Source organism: Phasianus colchicus, chromosome 3 (genome assembly GCF_987193195.1).
Source record: "Phasianus colchicus chromosome 3, bPhaCol1.hap1.1, whole genome shotgun sequence".
Taxonomy (NCBI): domain Eukaryota; kingdom Metazoa; phylum Chordata; class Aves; order Galliformes; family Phasianidae; genus Phasianus; species Phasianus colchicus.
In genome coordinates, this window is record NC_143438.1 from 54,097,991 (window position 1) to 54,116,185 (window position 18,195).

General features: G+C 41.1%; 1 protein-coding gene across 1 annotated transcript in view; it reads left to right on the forward strand.

Moving 5' to 3' along the window:
• The first annotated feature begins 118 nt into the window (after positions 1 to 118).
• The window catches only part of LOC116242197 (chloride channel protein C-like), a 76,407-nt gene continuing 58,330 nt past the window's right edge, over positions 119 to 18,195 (forward strand). Inside the window, exons 1-8 of the mRNA XM_031612841.2 lie at positions 119 to 681; positions 1,558 to 1,687; positions 3,320 to 3,400; positions 4,512 to 4,687; positions 6,320 to 6,412; positions 9,414 to 9,657; positions 13,468 to 13,662; positions 17,773 to 17,870. Of these exons, the coding sequence (XP_031468701.2) occupies positions 437 to 681; positions 1,558 to 1,687; positions 3,320 to 3,400; positions 4,512 to 4,687; positions 6,320 to 6,412; positions 9,414 to 9,657; positions 13,468 to 13,662; positions 17,773 to 17,870 (1,262 nt within the window). The 5' untranslated portion in view covers positions 119 to 436. The remainder of the gene's footprint in view (positions 682 to 1,557; positions 1,688 to 3,319; positions 3,401 to 4,511; positions 4,688 to 6,319; positions 6,413 to 9,413; positions 9,658 to 13,467; positions 13,663 to 17,772; positions 17,871 to 18,195) is intronic.

Here is an 18,195-nt window from a genome sequence, read left to right on the forward strand (position 1 = left end):
GTCATCCTATTTTTTACTGTGAATGATACAGCAATTTAGGGCTTTTTAAAAAATTTTTATGTGTGATTATAGTATTGGTTCAAGTTCTCCAGACAGCTCGAAGCACAGCATATCTTTAAAACAACCGAAGCCCCTATCGCTGTTATGTGAACATTCCATGAGGAACAGTGCAATAGTCTTGTTACTGTGGACTGCTTTAAGGTCTCTCTGCTGTGAGTGACTCCTTCACCAGTGAGCTCCAGCTCAGACAAGTTCTTGTTGCGTTGAAGGTGCTGGGGCTGTGCATAGCCACAGCAAACCAACCCCAAACACAAACAAGTCCGTCTCTGTATCACAGCCACCCCATCCTCATGGGGTTTTTCTTTCAGTCTCAAGGTGACTGATCGTTGGCTCACATCGTTCTTCTTGACATCTCAAAGGTTTTGGAAGACAAGTTATGTCATCACTTTTTTCCTATACAAGACACATGGATGATGGCGAAGAGGGAATGTTGATGGCAGAAGATCACGGCTCTGATCTGGTTCATCCTCAGGATTTTAGGAGGCAATGTGGCATCAACAGAAGTAATTTAGCCTATTACGACTGTGAAGAGAGAGAACAGCCAGTGCCCCATGAAAGCCTGGATTATTTGCCTTCACACAGTGGAGTTTATAAGAAGTGGCTACAAGAGAAAACATACGGGTAAATTTATTTTATATATCATGATAGCCTCTAAGCTTTAGGAAATTTGGCCAATCCAGGGAGGTGCCTCCTAGCAGAAGGAAAACATTATGTACTGTTTCTGTACATAGGAAAATATTTTGATAGAAAGGAGGGGGGCAAGAGGCAAGCAACCTTTGTTTAAAATTGTTTTTTGAGTGTTTACCCCTTTTCTCTTGACAGATTATTGAATATAAGGAAAAAAAGTTACAACTCACTGTATACAATTTTAAGAGAGTTTGTAGAGGTTTGTGGAATGTTCTTTTACTGAGACTTTTCTTGAAATTCACTGTCTTTTAGTGTAATATGCAAGAAACATGGCATTTGAATCTAAATTGGGTGGCTTTAGTCCTAAATGACTAAACTAACAAAAGTTATTGTCAGAACATAATTATTATTAGAGATATATGATACAAAAGATGCAAACTAGATATAAAGATTTGTGTATATTTGCATAATAAAAGCTGTGTCATTGCATTAGTTGCAGAAGACGACAACAGGAATTTATTTTAAGCAAACTCTGACTGCACTATTGAATGCTTAATTATTGATACTCGTAAATGAGTTTTGAGATGGCATCAGACAATCAGCATCTGGAAGGCAGATTGCATTGCAGCTTATACACAAAAGCAAACAAACAAAATTCAATGATGCTTGTTACCCAAATGTCTTTCACCTGAAGTTAGTGTACTGTGAGCACGAGCTTTTGTGAGACACAGTGGGAGAAACAGCCTCTTGCTCATGCTCTCATGATTAATAATCAGAAGATCCTGAAAGTGGAACTTGTGTATTTATGAGAAGTGCAGCAAATGGTCCTTTGCTCAAGGCAGAGAAATAACTGTGTTCTCCTGCTTCTAGAAAAGAGTGGGATCGATGGCTGCTGATGGGGCTAATTGGAACAGCAGTTGGGATGCTGGGGTTTTTGACTCATCAGATAGTTGATTCTCTCTTCAAATTGAAATGGGACCTGGTGGAAAGTTACCTGAAGGTAAGCAAAAGAAAGTTAGATTGACCTTCTCTGTTCTCATTTGTTGGAAAACCCACATGAAGATTTAATTGACTAGAGGTTCTGCCTGTCTAGATGGGTATAGATGTCAGATATCCTGTGGTTCTTTGTGTGGACATGTTCCTTTTCTCCAACTTACTTTCAACTGCAGTTTAATATCTGGTGGCTTTCTTAGATGACTGATGAAGGTAGCTTCATGGTCTTGTGGTCTTCCTTGTGACAAAGTGAAAGGAGCATGTGCTATGTCAAGTATTGTCGATGCCGAAGACAAAGGATTAGGTTTCCCTTAAGACATTGTAAGTATGCCATTCAGCTATCAGCTTCCTCAGTCAGGTTCATTAAGAATACTACCAGCAAGGTGAAGGAGGAAGTCCTTCTCCTTTATTAAGTGCTGATGAGGCCTGATCTGGAATACTATGTCCAGTTCTGTGCTCTCTAGTACAAGAGAGACCTGGACGTACTGGAGTGAATCCATGAAGATCATGAAGATTATGAGAACTGAAGTCTCCATTGTGCAAGAAGAGGCTGAAAGATTTAGCACTGTTCAGTCTGCAGAAGAGAAGGCCCAGGGATCCCTTACTATGTGCTTGTACCTGATAAGAAGGAGCTGTGATGACTGAGAGACAGAGACGTGTTACCGGACAAAAAAGCCAGTCTGATAGATATGCACTGAGGTATAACTAAATTTATAGAAAGAAACCACAGTTAGACTCCAGGGCACAACCACAACACACAGTGCTGGCCCTGTTGCATTATAATGTTTGTCATATTGTATTAAGCTAATGTAGAGGACAGCAGGTAAGCTCTCCCAGGCTCTGAAAGCAGTACAAATGTTTAACCTTCCCATCCACCTCCTTCAGCTGCAGATGAGCAAGGCTCATCACTGTGCTTTCCTGTTTGGCTGTGCTGCAATATATGCTATTAAAAGCACTGGTATGAGATGTTGAAATGGAAGGGCTGTCGTGACCTGCTGTAACACCATGACCTCTGAAATGCAAGGTTGTGTTTCACCTGCACACACAGTGAATCTCAACCCAGCACTGTGGAAAGAGACAAAGCATGTGGGAACTGTGGAGAAATGGAAACAGTATGGCTGCAATCAGCTCAAGCACAAACAAATAAACCAAAAACCCAGGGAGACTGAAAAGCAATTTTAAATGTGAGAAGGCATGGTATGAGAGATGTTCCTTTTCTTAAAATGGAACAAGAAGAGCTTCCTTAGAAGTACTCTGTTTATTCATAAGAGCTGCAAATTCATGAAGGTAATGACCTTGAAGCCTCAGTTCAAGAGCACATCTCCTGAGGGCTCCATTTAGTGATTCCTTGTGCATATTCTTAAAGTCCCTTTCCTCTTGTTCCCAAAAGGGCCTTGGTGAGTAACAATGCATCCCTTACAGCGTTTCCAGAGATGGGCAAAATGGCCCAGAAAAAAAAATCACAACTTGGCACATTGGCCTTTAGCTTACTGTTGTGTCTGTCCTTTTAAAGAAACTGCACTACTTTTATTTTGTTGTTTTTTTTTTCCCTGCACATTCTATCTGCAGATGATTACAAAGCAGGGCATATAGCCAGTACACAGGTGCTGAAGTAACAATCTCTTTGTAAACTGGGCAGGATGGCAACTTCCACCTGGTGTGGGTGTGTGTGCTGGGTCCTGGGCTGGCCATGGTCCTCGTGTCCTCAAGCTTGGTGCTGGTGAGTGCTGTCTTTTGTGCAAAGAGCCCACAGTGCTGCAGTAACCCAAATCTCATGTTCTTCCAAATGTTGTTTAATTCAGTATTTTGTATATATTTATGTAAAATCTCTCTTACAACCCAATTGGGGAGGCTGTTTTTGGCCTTCAGCCTAAGGCTAAATTCTGCTGCCCGTAAATTGTGTAGAACTGTCTGGGGTGAGATCCGTGGTGGCAGCCATGCAATTTGCACTTGGTGTGTGGTGTCTGTAAAACAAATACGAGTGGTAACTGTTGGAACATGTGAGAATTTAGTGTTTGGAAGGGGCCTGAGCCAAAGGCCATCGAGCCGTATGAAAACTACTGTTGGTTTTAGACTGATCTTTTAGCTCTGCTGTGTGGGTATCACTTGCAGCCTAGATCAGTGCTTTTATAAGACTGCAAGGCTAGAGCATTGAGCCTTGCTGCCATTTACTGCTCTGCTGTGCTCAGTTTAGTTACAGAGAAGCTATTAACAGTGCAGGTGACAGAAAAATTGAATGTTTTACTGAACTTCCCAGAAGTCTGGCTGCATGAGGAAAGGGGATTTTGCTGTGGCACAGGTGGTAACTGGCCAATTTAGTTAAGTACAGCTGTGCTGACTGAGCGAACGCTGCAGGCTCACAACCACCTGCCCCTGTGGTAACCCAAGGAGGGTTTCCCTCTGGTATGCCCAAGGAGGCTGTGGATGCCCCATCCCTGGAGGTGTTCAAGGCCAGGCTGGATGTGGCTCTGGGCAACCTGGTCTAGTAGTTGGCAACCCTGCACATAGTAGGGGGGTTGAAACTAGGTGATAATTGTGGACTATTTCAACCCAGGCCATTCTATGAACCTGTGTGCAGGACGCAGGGCCTTGACGGTAAGGCTCAGAGCAGAGGTGGGCCCCCTGCAGTCATCTTCTCTCCCTTCTCCATGCATGGCAATTGCTGAGAACACATGTTTCTGTGTTGCCAGAGATTATATTTGTGCATGCACTGTTAACTCTGGCAAATCTTGTTGGTGAGCAAGATGAGATCTGGACTTACAGACTGCATCCACAGATGTGGCTGGAAGGATACAAGCACAAACTCTGCTAATTATTTTTTCCCTTTGCAGTTCTTTTGCCCAGCTGGTTCACCATCTGGCTTACCTGAAATCATTGGATATTTGAATGGCACTTCTATTCAACATCTATTTAACATCAAAACCTTCCTAGGGACCTTTGTCTCATGCGTGCTGGCTGTAGCCTCTGGGCTCTTCTGTGGGCTGGAAGGTCCCATGGTCCATTTGGGGTAAGAAATTCTGAAGTTAAAGCTGTCAGACTGGAGATGGCTTTGCAATGTCTTGCTTGGTGGCAACACCGGCTTCAAAACGCTCTCACTGCATTAGTACCAGTGGTGTTGTGTTGTCCCCTACTTTTCACTAGCACTCCTGTTCAAGCCATGTAGTGAAGGAAATCATTTTCTTTACTCTGTGTTTTAAACATCGGCTGGATTTCTCTGTATGACTCTGAGCGGGGTTCAGTAAGTAGCTATCTGGACAACTGATGAGGTAGCTTACAGTGTGCTGAGAAAGCAGGGGAGACTGGATTGGCAAAACTGCTGTTGGCCTGGAGCGATGCTGGCTGCTTTGCATCTCCTGTAATTACTTTTAGCTGTGTAAAGTCAGTGCAAAAATAAAGGCAGGTTCAGGTGGCTGCACGCAAAAAGGGCAACGTTTTTGCACCCACTTGCACAAGTCCTGTGATTGTGCAAGGCCGTCTATTTGGAGGTGACTCCTGCTACACTTCATTACTATTATTAAGCCATATCTTGAGTAGAGTTGGTGAAATTGGTCTCTGTTAACATGCTGTAGATCGCTTGTTGGCTAATTCACTGTTTTACTTCTGATACTTTTTGGCTTGGGAAAGCATTCATCCTTGAGGTTTGTTCTCTTTGCTGACCCGACCTGCTACTCTGTGGGCTTTTATTTATTTATTATTTATCCGAATGGAGGTGTAGCACCATTGGGGATGACTCAGATTTTCAAAAATAGGAGAGCCTGCTTGGTCAGAGGAGCCGCAAGCCTTTCAGACAGCGATTACCATCAGATTTCTTTTGTTTTCTTTGCCTTCAGACCTCTGTCTCTAGGAGCTCAGAGACTGCAGCTGTGATGTTTTTCCTCTGTGCTAGGTTGGTAACAGTGATGCCTGAGCCAAAGAATGGAATCGTATTTCCATGAAGAAATTCAGTGTGGTATTAATGTGATGCCTTTTCAAAACACAGGAACTAAGAGCTAATTTAACTTAATTTAATTGGAACCCTCTACCATTTTTATTAAACATAAACACACAAGTTGCTAAAAGCCTCTGAGAGACTCCTTAAGACCCCTAGTTTAAGTCTTGTAGAGAAGTCTTCCAAGATTATACAGTGAATGGATTTTTCATTTCACTGAGGGGTTTTTGTTGGTTTCTTTTTCCCCCATTTAAATGTAGTTTGACGTGCTGCCTGGGAACATACTGTAATAATTTAAATCATCTTCTGTCAGAAGCAGAGCTGTTCTGCCTGCTGTGGTCATTAACCTGGGGGCAGATGATTGAAATGATGGGCTGTAGTCTGACGGGTCACCACACTTGGGCAGACACTAACATGCAGTTCTTCAAAAGGTATTTCACGATCAATCATCACAATACTCCTTGCAAAAAAAAGCCATTTAAGTGTCTCAGTTAAGAATCTGAAAATCTTTAAGAGCCTCCTGCTTTTTGTCAACAGGATTTTGCATATTTAAAAGATGTGTTCAAGTTTTTTCTTGTTTAAATCTATTGAAGCCAATTTAGCTTTGCTGCTGCACGCTGACTGAGGTTCTGTCCTCCCCTGCCTTGAGCTGGGGCTGATTTATGAACAGTTTACTGAAGAGTGCTCTCAATTATACATCACTACTTTTAGGGCTATCCTGGGTTGTGGCCTGAGCCAGCTGCAGTCGGACACACTTGGCATCCACCTTCCCTTCTTCACCAGGTTTCGGAATTCAGCTGACAAGTAAGTGATGGGCAGGGCACAGACTGGTGACTCCCCCAAACCCTAGGTGCTTCAAGGGTACCTTGCATCTCATGCAGGAATGGAGGTGCTGCTCCACAAGTCTTTTAGTCTTCCTGCTGTTTGTCACTTTGTAGTGGAAGAAAACTCACCATACTTAATAAATTAAATCCTTCACAAATGGTTCTACTGTAGGCTTCTGGAAAAGAATGCATTAATACTGAAAATCTTTTTCCATTGCCCTTTTGGCTGTAAAAGGAAGAGGTTAAGAAATGTGAGAGCTTCAGCTGTGAGCTTTATTCCCAAACTAAGAGTCTCAGCTCAGGGGAGAGGAAATATTGGGGATTCCACAGTGTGCACAGAGGGCCCTTAGCTTCCTTTCTTAGTTTAAAAAAAAGTAAATGGTTGTGTCACTTGCTTTTTTTTATTTGCCTCTTCTCTGCATGTATGTGTCTGGTAAGCTGGTAACTCTGGTAAGCTCTCCCTTGTGAACAGTTCTACTGAAAGTAATGAGATTATTTCCCAGAAGAAGAAATTACGAACCTGCTTATGTCTTCTAGCTGGTATATATTGTGTAGTTATATAAAATACACAAGTACAAAAGCTCAAGCAATACTGACTGTTCTAAAGCAAGGAAAAAAAGAAAGACTGATGTCTTAATTTCCTAAGAAAAATAAAGTAACAATAGGAAAAAATCAAATGAATGGCAACTGTGAACTATATGCTGCTTGCAAATAAATAAAAAAACGTAGGAGGCAAGAATGGGACTCCCTTTGCCTTCATCATCTAGGAGGAAGTTTTTCCCTCAGAGGATGGCACTGAACATGTTTCCCAAGGAGGCTGTGGATGCCCCATCCCTGGAGGCATTCAAGGCCAGGCTGGATGTGGCTCCTTTTCAACCCAGGCCATTCTATGATCATTTCATTGGATGGGGCTCTGGGCAACCTGGTCTAGTATTAAATGAGGAGGTTGGTGGCCCTGCATGTGGCATTGGGGTTGGAGATTCATGATCCTTGAGGTCCCTTCCAACCCTGGCCATTCTGTGATTCAAGGTCAATCATTTAAATAAATCAGAACAGCCTGATCTAGCTGGAACTATCTCAGAAAGACATGGTGTGTTGAAGTCTTCTTTACAAAGTGATTATTTCTTAAAAACAGAGAGAGATTTCAGTCTGAGCAAGACCTTGCTCCTTTTACAAATATCAGGATGAAAAACTCCAGCTCCCTGTTGTCTTTTGGAGCTATTACATAGGCTTGGTGCCTCTCCCAGAACCGCCACAGGCAAAGCAGTAATTCAACCAGCAGGAGTTGTGGAAGGATCCTAAGGCTTCCATCCAACAGGCAGCTGTAAGAGATCTGTACAAGGGGTCTGATTTCATTATTAATTGTCACTGCTTGTGTGATGCACAGCACACGCAAATAACTGGAACAGAAAGTGGGAGATGTCCAAGCAAATTTCCCCTAGCATTTACTGCAGTACCTTTTAAATTCTTCACTGCTGAAAATAATGTTCCTTTGCAGATAAAACATGCAAGTAAAAAATCTGTGCACCAACGGTGTATAACCCCGTTAGTTGTAAAATACCAGACGTGAAGTTGCCTATGTAGCTTTGCTGATGGACTCCTCCTCACTCTTTGGAGGAGAGGGTCCTTGTAAGGACTTCAACATGTGAACTTTCTAATCTTTTCCTTTTATAGTTTTTTTCCTTTTTTAATTTTTTTTTTTCTTTTCTGTTCATTACCCTTATTTCCTCCCATCTTTGTGCTTACAAAATTTGTGGGCACCCTGGAAAAGTCAAAAGTGCCACCTAATGTAGGGTTCATATTTTCAGAAGACCGGTCAGATATATACATATATGTACTTATTCCTGAGAAATTATGATTTTTAATACTCAAAATACTGAAATATTTTTGTGTAGTTGTTAATCCTAGCTAGTACTGATTACACTTTTCTGCAAATCATCCCTGAGAGTCTCAGGGAGCACATTCAGAAGATGCAAGTTTTATAAGCTGCTGAGCACTATTATGTGTGTCAGCATCAGCACAGTACCCATTGCAAAGGCTGCACTTAAATACATTTTTCCAAGGTAAAATTCTTTCACACTCTTATTTCCTCTTTCTGTATCCTTCCCACTGTTCTGCATGCTACAGCTGAGCCCCACCTCACTACAACCTCCTTTCAGGGAGTTGTAAAGAGCAATGAGGTCTCCCCTGAGCCTCCTCTTCTCCAGACTGAACAATCCCAGCCCCTCAGCCGCTCCTCATCAGACTTGTGCTCCAGACCCCTCACAGCATCGTAGCCCTTTTCTGGACACACACCAGGGCCTCGATGTCTGTCCTGTAGTGAGGGGCCTAAAACTGAACACAGTGCTTGGAATGCAGCCTCACCAGAGCTGAGTACAGAGGGACGATCACCTCCCTGCTCCTGCTGGCTGCACTGTATGAAATGTTATATCTGCCCTGCGTTAATTACACTGTTCAGCAACACTTCAGCATCTTGCTATCATGGCATTGCATTTCTCATGTGATATTCTAGGATTGAGGATTTTTTCAAGGCTGAAGATCAGGAAAGAGAAAAAATGTTATGGTATGAAGGAAATCTGTGAATGAAGTGTCATTTCCCCTTTCCTGCTGACTAGAAGCCCTAAGAGTTCAGAGTATGATTATGTAATACTTTACTACAGTATGGGTGCTTTGGTCACTGTTGCTACTACTGTTCTCCACAAGCCTCAGTATTGAAATGACTGTATTGCTAATCTGCCAAGTAGTCCCAGAAACTTGACTCATGAGAATCAGATCTGAGACTAGACCTGAATTCAGAACCTACTGACGAAAGGTGTCGTAATAGCCCCAAAATGAACCGTCAGGTCTTTAAATTCAGTTTTATAGAACTCATATTTGATTTGAAACTGTGATTCTGGAGGGTTGTTGGTTTTTTTTTTTTTCTTGTTTGTTTTGGTTGTTGTTTTCAGTTATCCAGGTGTTGCCTCTACTACTTGTTGCAGGCGCAGCTTCATTACAGCTGGTGCGGGAGCAGGGATAGCTTCAGTATTTCGTGCCCCCATCGGCGGGCTCTTATTCACGCTGGAGGAGGTGTCTTCCTTCTGGGACATCAGGCTGGCCTGGCAAACCTTCTTTTGCTGCTTGACAGCTACATTCACCACGGATTTGCTGTCCTCATCGCTCTATGGATTTGTTTACAGAGGCCACTTTGGATTTTTTGAAGCAGAAAAAAGAATTCTGTTTTGGGTATGTACTGTGTGGATGTGGAAGGAATGAGATGCTGAGTTTTAGGTTTGTTTCTCTCAACATTATTCTTGGGGGAGTAGCAGGGAATTGGGACCGAAAAGGAAGAAAAATAGTGTATGTGTGATTATCAGATCAGTGGACACAGGAGCCTTCATGCTTTATGTCTGGTAATCACTTGGATACAAGACAGCTGTTTGGCAGTCCCTACTTAAGTAGAAAAGCGCATTTTACGTTGTAGTACAAGATGTTCAGTGACTTCTTCTGTGGTTGGCTTGAGCTCTCCTTTGTTGCTGCAGACATCTCCATACTGTGGCCCTGTTCTTTTGTGCTTACAGATTAAACATTTAAAAACATAATCTCTGTTTGTTCCTGGTTGCACAACAGAGGTGACCTTCAGCCTTTATTCCTTCCAGCGTGACACAACCTTATGCTTTCAATTTTACTTTGTGTACACCTAAAAATAGTTGCTTTTATTATGTCTTTCACTCACCCTCATTGCAAGATGATTCAATGGTGGTGTGTGAGAATCAAGATCTTCACTTCTTGTCTGAATACTCTTTGTATTATGACGCGACTTGAAAGTCAATTAGAGGGATAAAAATAAAACCCTGGTCTCACGAACCCCAGTCCACTTTCTGCTCCTAAGCAACTTTTCTCCTTTCCTGATCATTTTAATTGGTCTCTGTATTTCTTCTGATTTGTATTTCTCTATCAATGAAAAAAAAAAAAAAAAAAAAAAAGAGAGAGATTTGTATTTCTCTATCAATGCAAAAAAAAAAAAAAAAAAAAAAAAGAGAGAGATTGATTTTCCTCATGTAGCCATTCCATGATTTGGAAAACAGGCAACTTTTTTTTATATGCACATGCTATGCAAAAGTATTTGAGGTCTATTTGCTTTACCACAAGTTTAGCTGGGATAATGGGAGAAGATAGTGGTTTTCAACTCAAATTCTTATTGTGGACCAACTCACCGTGCAGTCCCACGAACAGCTGCAGTGACACAACCAAGATGACATAAATTTGTGGCAGAAAGGTGAGACTAAATGAATAAGGAAGAGCTCAGGCCTGCTGAAGACAGCTTTATTGCTGAAGCCAAAGGATTGTGTAATGGACAGCTGCACATACAGAGGAGAGTAGATTTACTTTGGTGGCTATTTTACAATAAACATAGCTCTTTCAACGCTCCTTTCAAGACATTTTCAAAAAAGTGTGCTGGATTCTGTCTCCAATCTTCTTTTAGTGTCATTAGCAGGAAAAGCTAACTTATTATCAGTGTGGCTTCTGTCAGGGTTGAATAGTTTCTGGCTCTCAAGTTGGTAGAGATAACTAGAAATATTTTCATTTCACTGAACCCCGGGCTCAGGGGAAATTTTGCTTCTTTTATGTTTCATGGCATTAACCAACACAGTTTACAGTGGATAAACTCTAAGTTGAAAGCCTGTGGGTTTTGTTTCTCAGAAAACTGTTTGTTTTCTTTAGTTTCCTTCAACTTAAGATAAGGTTACAAGAATTTATTGTACTCCAGAGCTTGAGATTTTCAGGAAGCTTCACTTTATTTTTATGTAGGCCATTGGATGTTTTGTAAAGGTGAAGACTATTCTATAGCTAACAGACTTTTCCTGATGACTGGCCAAAGCCTGTGGCTGACACTATGGCAAGAACATTATACCCTACTACTTTCAATTGAGCTATTCCTTTCTGAATTTCAATATCTTACACATTAGATCTCTTTAAATCCCTTGGAAAAGGATGGATTTTGATGCAGCTGATGGTAAAAATATCGCTGAAGGTTTGGTTTGTATGTACAATATGCTCATATGCAGTTGTTGTAGTCTGGGTGAAAAGGCAAGATAAACCTACAGCCACTCCTGACTTCCTCTGAATGCATCTCCAGGTGTTGAGCTCCTAGTGTCTGAGAGTGAAAGCTGGGATTCTGCCTTGCTTAGACCAGACCAGGTCTCTCAGTATGCAGCTCTTCAGGCCTGACTGGATTTCAGCTCTGGCACTCTTCTTCTCAGATGATACCATCAGCGCTTAGCTCAGCCTTCTGGTAGACTTGTTAAAATTTTCACTATTTGCTGGAAGAGGTATGAGAATAAAATAAAGGAAAAAGAATAAAAAGAGGAAGAAAAAATAATTTGAGTAGGAGCTCCTATGGACTTCTTCAAGCAATTCAAGGAAGGATGCCAGTTTCTCTTATCAACTACCTCAAGTATTATCCTAGTGTAGTTTTGAAGCCATTCCTTCATGTGTTTCCCTGTTTCTCTCTGCCAGCTTTTTGAATGTTTCATGATCTCTTACTCTGTCCAGATCGTAATCTTGAAAAAAAAAATCACCATGTATCTCTAAGCCTGGACTAAGGAAATAATATCCTCACATAATAGATATTTATATATATATAATTTAATAGATATTCACCAATCTATTAACCTCTTTTTGTTGACTGGAAGATAACATTAAGGTATGAAACTGCTCTAATCCTTGTTGCCTGTTGCGGAATCGAGCAGAAAATTCAATTCCTATTCCAGCTGCCAGATTATATCCTACATCTGTGATCTGTTTTTCTGTGAGTTGTTCCAGATCAGCATCAATTTTCAGCTGTACTTAGCGTTTAAAAATGCACTCAATTCGCATGGTTGAATTGAGGTTGACAATGAATCATAGAATGGTTTTGGTTGGAAGGGACCTTTAAGATCATCGAGTTCCAACCCCTGCTATAGGCAGGGACACCTCCCTCCAGTCCATCCAGCCTGTAAATAATTTCTTCCTGATATCCAGTCTAAATCTACCCTGTTCCAGTTTAAAACTGTTTCCCCTCATCCTGTTGCAACGTGCCCTTATAAAAAGTCCCTCCACAGCTTTCCTGTAGGCCCCTTCCAGGTACTGGAAGGTTGCTATACGGTCTGCTCGGAGTCTTCTCCAGGCTGAAGAGCCTCTCACAACCTGTCCTCATAGGGGAGGTGCTCCAGCCCTCTGATCATCATTGTGGCCCTCCTCTGGACCTGCTCTAACAGCTCCATGTCCTTCTGGTTTGGGGGGCTCCAGAACTGGACGCAGTACTCCAAGTGTGGTCTCATGAGAGCAGAGTAGAGGGGCAGAATCACCCCCTCCATATGCTGGTCACGCTTCTCTTGATCCAACTGAGAATACGGCTGACTTTCTGGGCTGTACATGAGCTGGCATATTGCATGTTGAATCTTTTATCAACTGACACTCTGAAATCCTTCTTCTCGGGGCTGCTCTAGCTCCACATGTATCTGTGTTTGGGGTTGCCCTGACCCAGGTCAACTTTCAAAAATTATGAGGTAGGTACAGATACCGTGAACAAAGCTCTGGTCCAGCAAAATCTTTCGAACTGCACCACTCAGACCAGTGTGTCATTATTTGCGGGTAACCTGAGGTGCTGAGTGTTTGTGGTAACTGCAGTACATCATAGAATTTTCTGCTAGGTTCATTACTATTCCCCAGGGAAAGATGGGCCCAAGAGAATACTTTTTTCCTTAACTTACTACATTACTTGCTCAATTCCTTTACAGTCGTTCAGGAATGAAAATCACTAAGTAATGGATCTATCTGTGACAATGATAGTGTCTACTTGCTGCCTCCACTGCTGTGAGGTGTGTAAGAGCAGTACACTGCCTCACGTGAGACTGGCTTTAAATTAACTAGCTGCATCCCTAAAACATAAGGAAGGATTTATTTTTTTTGTGTAGAAATTACTTTGTGGTGTCAAGTTTTGTGAGAGAGGGTGCAATATTTCATGTCACTGGCAGGATGTTCAGAACACGTTTTCTCCTTCCTTCAACTCAGGTTAAGAATTTGCTGGACGTGCATGTCTTGGCCTTCATTCCAGCCATCCTACTTGGAATGCTTGGAGGTCTTCTGGGAGCTCTCTTTGTTTCCCTAAATATAAAAATTAATAAGTTACGTATGCAGTTCTTTAATTCAATTCCAAAATCATCCCTTAGCAAAACAAGCAAGCTGCTGGAAACTGTGCTTATTCTGGTAAGTAAATAATATGTTTCTCTTGATCATATAATGTTTACAGTGGCTAATTAGGGCAGGTCATAAGTTGACTGGATGGAAAAGTGAATCTGACCTGCTGGTGCTTGACCTAATGTACAATGGTGTAGAGGAAACAGATGAGTTTCCAGAGGATGTATAGGTAGTGAAGAAAGAAGAAACATTTTTTTCCCCCGTTAATACTTGAAATATGTTGCCCTTATGCTCTCCTGCTGGGTTTAAAAGCTGTGGATAGATAGAGACAGCTTTCTGGACCTAGTTGTGTATCTGGGGTCAGTTATCCCTAGATGTTACTGATGGAGGTTGGCTTGGAGTCTCAGATACTGCAATAAGCCATGATGGTGTCATTTTACCTCCAGACTTTGTTTGACTTTATCCTGTGAGGTGTCATTAGAACAAAAAGCGTATAGATAAAAGGTTTCCATGTTTTGGATATTTTCATCATTTTCAACTTTATGGTTTGATTATAATGTAAGTATATTATTAAACATGAAGGGGAGAATCCTTTAGAGCTTTTCTACTACACATCCAGTAAACTGCTCAGTTGGGTTACTCTGTAAGTTTCTCTAGTGAATATCTGCTTGTCATAATTTTCCCTTCTTCATTTTTAAGTAAGTTTTTTTGAAGAGTTTCCAAACTTTTAAAGTGTTGAGATGGCCTTTCTTTGGGAATATTGGTGCACACTGAATATCCTTTCTTCTGCCCTCTCTTAGGAAACGTACCAATAAGTTTCATGTGCACTTGTTTTTTTATAAGCAGACTTGTATTTCCCACTCTCCTGAAGAGATGGGTATTCAGTTGTAGATCAGTGGGAGTGGCCATATTGATGCTCTCTCCCATCAGCCGAGACATGACTTAAACAGGCTCTACTCTGAGACCATGGTAAGACATAAGCTTCAGGCAGTGCAGTCAGCTTGCATTAGCCACCTGAATGACACTGGTAGAAAACAGTATTTTAAATACTAGAAGGGAAGCTTTTAGGGCTTAAAGTGAGAATAACCAAAGATTGAGGCATGTGGTCAAGTCTCTCTCTGCAAATTACATCAACTCATTTTCTCCACAGATTGGTACGCAGCTGTGTAAATTTCCCACAGGTTGCACTATTTTTTCCTCTCTGTCAGGTCAGAAAGTGTGCATTTCATTTAGTCCTTGAAAACTTTGTGTGCTGTGGCAGTCTGGTTCCTTCCTTTCTGCCAAGCTCTGCTTCTTCTTTGGCACTGTTGGCACAAGAGAGGGGAAACCTGGACTCCTTTAGGAGGAAGAGGAGAGGAGAAGGGATCTGCTGTGAGTTTCCAGCACTGGAGCATGGCCATATCATCGATGAGAACTGGATTTTAGCTCCTCTTAGTGGCAGAATGCAGCTTTTCAGCTTGGAGCTGTGTTTGTACAGTTCGTTGCTGAGGTGAAGAAGATCAGGTGATGCTTTTTGCTACCATGTTAGAAGGAATGGATAAAGTGGGTAGGGAAAATGAGTTTTATTGCTTCAGTGATTACCCTTCCTGTGCCCAGTCTCCATTTGATCTGCCACTAATTTGCTTCCATGTCTTACGGAGTCAGGACTTTCTGCTGTTGAGCACTGCAGTGATAAACACTGATAAAAATCCCTGAGCAGTGAGATTTCAGTCAGCAGAATGAGGAGTAGAGTCCCTTGTGTGAATCCTGTTAGTCCTGTGTAAATGAAGCTGTGAAAGGTCAGATTTACAGTAATTAATATTTTAGCAATTTGGAAATAGAACTCTGTTTGACAGCCACTTCCCCTACTTTGGGGAAGGTTTGGCTTTCTCATAACACATTACAAAAGCCTTGCATAAGCTACTTACACACAAAAAATCATACAGTTCTTTATTACTTGTTGGAACAGTGATGAAAATCAAGACAAAAACAAACAAACAAACAAACAAAAAAAACCAACAACCAAGAAACTCACCATAATGGAAGCCAGCAAGATTCAGTTTGTTAGAAGATGCTATAGGATTAAATTTAAGATCAGTTAGCAAAGATTCAGTGCCAGACAGAAAGAAAATGCCTACTTCACACTGCTTAGGAGTGGCTCCTTACTGTCTCCAAAAGCTGATGGAGTGGTGAGCGAGCACCTTGCCAGATCACAGCTGAAACTGCAAGAACAGTGTATGCTTTGTGGGCTATAGTGCTTACAAAAGCTTTGCCATTTATATATTTTGTCTTCATTGTTTTCATTAACAAACAAAAGAAAACGCAAACATGCTGCTCTTCTTACACTGATTTTATGACATGAACTCTTATTCAGGCTGTTTTCCTTATTGGCTCTAGACGATCCTGCTCAGGTCACAGTCCTTATTTTGTTATAACCTGGCAAAAAATCTGCAAGGAAGAAACTGATCTGAGAAAGAACAGTATAGTTCCTTTTTTAATTTTTTAATTTTTTTTTAATTTTTCTTTTCATAAACTCACATAATTGGGCAACTGAAAGAAACTGTGTCACAGTGACTTTAACCAAAAATAATCTTGTACAAACCAGTCTGCATTTAAACTTGGCGAGGACCCACCATGGTATCTTCCACACCCACAACATAACCCAGGGTACCATTCCTTTGACTGGAATTGAATATCTAATCTTCAGCCCATAGATTAGGCAGAGCCGTCTTCCTAAGTGCCCTTCTGTGCCTTGGCCTGTGTTTTCTTCTCTTCAATTCATCACCTTATTCTCTGTGAGGAAATTGCAGTGTAGATAAAGCTTTGCCAAGAATCTGGCATAGTTATCTTTCTTTTTCCTTTTTCCTTTTTCCTTTTTTTTTTTTTTTTTTTTTTAAATATCTCATTGACTAATGCTTCTGTTCCAAAAAGCTTAGTGCTTCCATGAACAATTTCAGCATATATACATATATATTAAGCTGTCAAAACTTTTAAAGGTTATTTGAGAGGATACTTTTTTTTCTGTTTAGCTGTGAAGACAGGCTACTGCTTTGCATCTCCAGCCTCTGGCTCTGCCCTCGCTGTCCTACCTGCCATTTGAGTTTGGGACTTGGGCAAAAATGGTTTTGAACTGAACCAGTGTTACATTCTCAGATATACAGCCTGACCTTCATGAAGACTGAACTGCTTCCAGTTTCACTTATCTGCCCACCAACGCTCTGTCCAAAAGTTGATATTCTTGGAGATACAATTCTCTGACTAATGGTCACAATTGCATGTGGTTGAATCTTAGCTTAAGGCCTTCTCTAAACATGATGCATGAGCTGTTTTATAGCAGTCCAGTGTGTGAAACCTTGTGCTTGCAAAAGTTATTCATATGACCATGCATTCCAGTAATTTCTCTCTACACGCCTACTTAATTTTTTCTCAGTCTTGATGGGGAGTCTATCTTCATCTGCTTTGAAAGATAAATTAATCTAAACTAAGAACCTAACATTATTTTTGAATTGGAAATTAAAAATAGATATAACCAAAACAGAGTCCTGTCATGTAGACTGTTTATTCATCTTACCAAGGACTATAAGTTTACAAAAATCAGGAAGTAATTTAAATGGAGGCGATGGATTGTTTTCAACACACAGCATAATTTTAAGTACCAAACAAAATATGAGGTCTTTAATGAAAGGCACTTAAATCCCACAGCTTGCATGGACACATCTCCATCAGCAGCTGTGGTGTGTGGCAGGAAGGCTGGGCACATCCAGCTCTGGAGGTGGCTGTGGCTTTTGGATGGTTACAGAGGTGGAAACTAATTCATAAGTTGTAATGGCACAGGCTGCCCAGGGAGGTGGTGCAGTCACCGTCCCTGGAGGTGTTCACAAACCATGCAGATGTAGCAGTGAGGGATGTGGTTAGTGGGCACAGTGGGGATGGGCTGATGGTTGGACTAGGTGATCTTAGAGGTCTTTTCAAGTCTTACTGATTCTATGATTTAATGGAGTTAGTGTCTGAAGCTAGATGGGTGAACCTGGCTCTTGCTAGTTGTTCATGGGTAAATGCTGATATTCTGGGTTATGTGGGTAAGATCTAAAGGACAACTTTGGTAACTGTGGGCACTAGTGATTTTTAGACAATTTTCTATCTGTTTTTCTCTATTTCTACATCTCATGATAATTTGTTTACTTTTTATAATGCCTGCAGGTATGTACTACAACTGTAACAGTATATTTGCCGTATTTCTTTCCCTGCACTCCTGTCATGAATGCCAGAAACTACCAGCTGAGAAACAACTCAGAAATGTAAGTGCGGAGAGTCACCAGGAACTCTTACAACTAATTGCAATTAATATACAAATGAATATGTAATTGAATTTTCAATTAATGTGTAAATACAGTTAGTCACAATTTCAGTTTTTACAAAGATTTGGGATGAAGAAATTCAGATGTGCAACAAAACTGATTGTTTATAAGGAATTCATGCAGAGAAAAGAACCATGCTTTATCTATTAATCACTGAAATTTAATCACACAGACTTTTCCAGCAAGAAACATTTTCTGGCATGTCAAATTAAAGAAATAAGAGAAATTTAAAAACAATAAAAAGATAAAACATGGAAAAGGCCTG